Source organism: Plasmodium coatneyi, chromosome 1, assembly GCF_001680005.1.
Source record: "Plasmodium coatneyi strain Hackeri chromosome 1, complete sequence".
NCBI lineage: Eukaryota > Apicomplexa > Aconoidasida > Haemosporida > Plasmodiidae > Plasmodium > Plasmodium coatneyi.
The window spans coordinates 1,131,335-1,137,019 of NC_033556.1; the positions used below are offsets into that span (position 1 = coordinate 1,131,335).

A 5,685-nucleotide genomic window follows, 5' to 3' on the forward strand; every position below is an offset into this window, starting at 1 on the left:
GGCGCGAAACATAAAGAAAGAAAAAAGTAAGGTGCTGACATTTTTGAAAAATTATTTATTTTAAAAAACACAAAAAAATTATGAACGTAAAAAATTTATAACAAAAAAAATTAACTTATCAGATCTTCAATAAAAAAAAATTTTATCAAACAAATCAAAATAAAGCAGGGAAAATTTTTTTTCCAAATATATTAATTACACATGAACATGTAAATAATTTAATACAAAAAAAAAAAAGGAAAAATATTTATTTACACCCTAATCCCGGAATATGAACTTGGAATCTGTTCCTTAGGAACACCTTCCTCAGGAATATCTTCTGTAAGAATAAAGTCTTCCTTCCCTAAACCCGAAATCTGAACTTGGAACCTCTTACTTAGGAACTTCTTCCTTAGGAACATCTTCCCTAGGAACTCATTCCTTCGGAACATCTTCCTTAGGAACAAGGTCTTTCCTCCCTAAACCCGGAATCTGAACATTGAACCTCTTCCTTAGGAACACTTCCCCGATGAACTTCTTCCTTAGGAACATTTTCCTCTTTCATAAACTCCGATTTCATAAATTGTTGAACCAAAATTTCAAAAAAGTCTTCCTTCGTATAATGCAAATGCCCTTTTTGACATTCGTCCAACACTTCTAAATGAATATCAATAATCATACGGCGACGTACACCACGACGACCAGCACGGCGACGAACGCCCTGTTTTTTCCTCCTTTTTATAGGCGTAGAACGAGGTTTGCGTTCCTTTACTAAGGTATATTCATGTAGACCATTTAACTGGTCTTCCACATGGTCAAGAGGTTGTTCTTTCAAAGTTTGAGGACCACGTACTTTATGAGCTCTTTTGTGACGTCGTCTTCGCTTACCGAGGGTAATATACTAAAAAAAAAAAAGGAAGGAAGAAAAAAAAAAAAAATGATTTTTTAAAAGGTCAGTGTTGTTTCTAAGAACAATAAGTACTACATTCAACGCAAGTGCGAAATCCTACACAAACACACCCCTAAAATGCGAAATCCTACACACACACACCATCTTAAATGCGAAATCCTACACAAACACACCCCTAAAATGCGAAATGCTACACACACACACCATCTTAAATGCGAAATCCTACACATACACACCCGAATTGATTCATTCACCTTTCTTTCCTTTTTTCCTTTTTTCCTTTTTTTCTTTTTTTCTTTCTTCTTCCTTTTTTTTCTCTTTCTTCTTTCTTCTTTTTTTTTTTTCTTTATTTTTTTCTTTTTTCCTTACTTTCCAAAGGAGGTAGCTCGTAATAGAAATACCAAGGAACACAGGAATGATAGGAAGGTATGGGGTAAGGAGATCGGAAGGGCTGATCCTGTTATGAACTGGTTCAGCGATAGGGGTGGCTCCGTCAGCCCCCCTCCTTGGACCACTTCTCTCTGTTGTAATACTTGTGGATGTTGGTGATGATGTTGAGGCTGTTGCTCGTGGTAATGGTGATGGTACTGTTGCCTGTGGTGTATGGGAACTTGCGCCACCACCACTTCCTTGGGGTGGTGATGGAGGTGGTGGTTGTTGTCCTTGTTCACCAGGACCTTGACCAGGTGGTGTGCTATCATCAGCTTTACCACCTATACCACCTCCACCACCAGCATGTTGATGAGTAACATCTGCATCAGGTGGAACGGGACCACCATCTGGACCCTTAATTTCTGATTGACCTATTTCACCAGTTTGAGGACCTTTTTCGCCAGGACTACTTCCTGTACCTGAAGAACCAAGCTGCCCGGTTGGAGGAACAGAACCTGCTGAATTGGGATTAGTTTCCGTTGTATCTGCAGGAAGTGATGGAGTAATTTCAGGAGTAACTCCAGTGGAAACAGAGTCTATTCTGCCACTGCCCCACTTATTAACTTCAATGGGGTCCACTGCGTTCTTTGGATTGCTATTGGGGTCAGGACCGTCTATAAAACCTTCATTTTCATCAGGAAATTTCACATCAGGAGGCTGTATTTCATTTTTTATTGGAGTATTCTTACCTGGTGCTTCACCTGCTTTAGACACCCCCGGCCCTCCACCCTGTGGTGTCGGACCGAGGATGGGGGGTGGTGGAGGTTGGACTACTTGTGATTGTTGTTGTTGTTGTTGATGCACTACTTGTTCAACAACTTGCATTATACCCTCCAATTCTTCTTCCTCCTCTTCCATCTGCTCCATAATTCTCTTAATGGTGTCCTCCATCCCTGTCCCCTCACTATTATGACTGATGATTGAAATTTTTTCTCCTTTATCACTCCTTGCACGCGTACTATTTTCCATTAAGTTCGTTTGATATTGTCTTGTACTCTCGTCGCACCATTTCCTTTTACTTAATAGACCAAATTTATTACTGCTAATACCACTCTGTAATAATTTGTGCACTTCATATAACATATCTTTATTTTCCCTATATAGATTTACTGCTTCCTTGTACTCACACTTCACATAAATTTCCTTCCCCCACTGTTGGCTTAATGCATCCACAGCCCTGAATACATAGTCTGCAACTTTCTTCGGTGCACAAACGGTACTCATATAATACATCCATACTTTTAATAGTTCACATAAAGGGATATGCTTCCCCTTACATGCAGGGTTCTGGTCCTTTGGGTTATACTGATTCTTCTTATTTGTTACCATCATTACATTCTTTAACATTATTTTACAAAAGTCTCCATATTTATCAACGTCAATCTCATCAGGGTCCTCGCATATGGCCTTATCTGCACTGTACCTACTCCAATCATACTTGTCTTCATCATCATCCGTTGGTTCATTAAAGAAGTACGTGAACCACTCACTAATAGTAACTACATAAAAAAAAAGGAACATGATATAAATGCAATGTAATCATTCTTCTTTTACTCAAGTAATGTCCTTATTCTATATGAAAAAAAAAAAAAAAAGGAATAACATTTTTTCATGTCTACATTCCCTAAATATATTCTATAAATGAAGATGCTCCCTTACGTTCTTCGCCTTCCTCGAATCCGGTAGGGTTACTATCGGGGCATCCATCCTGTTTCCTTTTTTCTTCTTTCTTCCTTTTAATTTTTTTTAACATTTCCTCCACTGAAGCCTTTGGCAAACTACCAGTAGTGTCGGCCAATTTTGTTAATTCGTTCTCACCACCCTTAATACCTAAGAGTGAATAAAAATGCTCCCCACCCTTCATTCCTTTCCTACCCTTACCCTGCTGTAAATTAGTACTATTTACACAATTATTCCAGCTCAATATGAAGGGTATCTTTCCTGTTTGCTCTTTGTAAATTTTCACCCATTTTTCTATTCCTTCTCCAATGAACTTCTTGCCTATATTGATTTCTTCATAGTTCACTAATTTACACTGATTATATTTGTCCGCAGCACCATGTGTACTTAACTTGTCTTTTATTACTCCCACTAAATATTGAGCTACGTCCTCTATCCTGCAATGCTCCCCGAATAATTTTATCATAGTTACCTTGCCAACTAAACACCGTAAATACAAATCTACTTTCTTTATTTTCTCTTTCGTCGGATTCCCCTGCCCCCTATTTTCAGGTAACTTAATTCCACTCACATAGTAAATAATTCTTACTAAAGCTTTACATAATTCTTTTTTAATTGTCACATGAGGAGTTTCCCCCTTACCGATATCTGCACAAATACTCATTTCCACATGAGAATCTGTCTTTATCCGTTTCCTCAAATCGTTGAACATACTTTCCATATCCTTCCATACATGTTCCTGCCAAAAAAAAAAATTACCATAAATATATATATATGTGTGCATGTATATACACATTATTTCCTGCGTTTACCTAACACTATGAATTGTTCCCTACTATATTATATTTATATTATGATCCTACTTTCTTCTTTATACATGAAGTTCACTTACCCCAATGTTCTCCACATCCTTCATACCGTACTTTCTTATCCATTGTGGCAGTAACTTGGATAGAAAATTAAACTGCTGTGTGCTCATTTTTTTTGGTTGCGGTGCAGGTTGTTGTTGTTGTTCATGTGATGACCCTGTGCTCTTCATATTGGGGCTACTACTAATATCCGGGAAAACTAATTGTGGTAAATCCTTCTTCTGTTCTGGCGTACATTTTTCCTTCGGTGTTTGATTTTTCCTTATTAATTGCGTAACTTTCGTATTCGTATTCATAAGTTCAAGAATAGCTCCTAACATTGGTTTTTTATTTACTACCATGGGTTCTAACCCCTTATACGTACATTCTTCGCACCCACCACTTGAACTAAGATGTGAACCTATAATCTTCATTACATCCAGCGCATTGTTTATAACATGCTTTTTTCCACAGTGTGTACTTTGGTACTCATATATCCAAGAACTCATTACTGCACAGCGGACGTATTCCCTCATTACTGCATTAATGTGTCCTTTTCTACATTTACTCATTGAATTCATGTTATATAAACCTTTCACAATAAAGGCGCACACTTCTATTTCTTCATTTGTCATTGCTTTGCCATCTTTCTCCTTTTCTTTACATAGTTGCTTACTAACGTCCAAATTATTTTCATCCAACATTTCCCCCAACATTCCTTGAGTCCAATTTACTATTTCTGCCATTAACCGTGTCTGCAAATTAAAATAATATAGTCATATATATTTACTGTACATGATATATTCATTCTTATAATGAAGTAATGTAGTCCAATATAGTGGCACATTTACACTCTACATGTAGTTAACATTATACTATTATACCTTCGCTGGGCCGTCGCTCATCCCATCAGATTTTTTCTGCTGTAACCATTTTTCCTTTAAAGGGCCAAATTCTACATCTTTATCTTCCAAAGCCATTTTTTACCACTGCATATTAAATAACTATGTTATTTTTGTCAATTAAAAATAGTATTTCATCAAGCATTATGCACATAGCACATTTTCCTCCATCCATAAGAGTACTTTTTTGACTGATTCCACTCAAGAATAAAGAATTTCTCATTTTCGTTTCTTTCTTCTTATTTATCCTTTAGAAGGAACATTATTGTGCATGTTTTATATACATTCGTTTCCGTTACATTATTCATTCTTTTTATTTTTATTCATTCTTTACAAAGCAACATTATTATTTTGAATATGTCCTATGCTCATTTCCTAACATTATTTGCTTTTCTTCCTTTTTTTTTTATTCTGTTTTATTATACAACATTTACACTTGTTCAAAACAATGTTCTCATGTGGAAGGTATCTGCATGCGTATTTGTTCCAAAATTAATATAAGTTGTTTATAGAGGAAAAAAGAATTGCTAGAACAAATTTTTGTCAGAGAAAAAAGAAATATTTCATTCAGCATGGAATTTATTCAATATTCTATTCATGAGGACGTGTTTCCATTAGAACATTGCGAATAAATTAATTACGCAAAAAAAGAAAGAAGAATATTCCCGCACCGACCGGGAGGGAACAAAAGTGTCGCCATAATGGAAATTTCATCTGTAATGTGAAAACTTTCACCCGCAATATGGAGAAAATTCTGCTCAAGTTGAATTTATATGTACGACTGTATAAATACTCTCCCATGTATACCTCCCTAAAATTTGCATTTTCTTTTTTTTTCCTTATTAAATGTAAAATTATGTAAAGAAAAAAACGGAAAAACATTCCATTCTGCCATCTTCCAATATTTATTTATATATGCTGTGCAGAATTCATT

The 5,685-nt window shown here is 36.0% G+C and overlaps 2 protein-coding genes across 2 annotated transcripts; both read right to left on the minus strand.

Annotated features, from left to right (window-relative positions):
• Positions 1–251: 251 nt before the first annotated feature.
• Positions 252–1,033, minus strand: PCOAH_00002230 (SICA antigen; the record flags this gene model as incomplete). The annotated part of the gene is made up of 3 exons (XM_020057040.1): positions 252–420; positions 465–880; positions 1,025–1,033. The coding sequence occupies 3 exons, from the start codon at positions 1,031–1,033 to the stop codon at positions 252–254; spliced, it is 594 nt and encodes a 197-aa protein (XP_019912541.1).
• A 349-nt stretch (positions 1,034–1,382) lies between these two features.
• PCOAH_00002240 (Ubiquinone biosynthesis protein COQ4-like protein) lies at positions 1,383–4,829 on the minus strand (the record flags this gene model as incomplete). Its single annotated transcript, XM_020057041.1, has 6 exons — positions 1,383–1,483; positions 1,561–2,050; positions 2,129–2,820; positions 2,981–3,740; positions 3,894–4,604; positions 4,734–4,829. The coding sequence occupies 6 exons, from the start codon at positions 4,827–4,829 to the stop codon at positions 1,383–1,385; spliced, it is 2,850 nt and encodes a 949-aa protein (XP_019912566.1).
• Between the last annotated feature and the right edge of the window lie 856 nt (positions 4,830–5,685).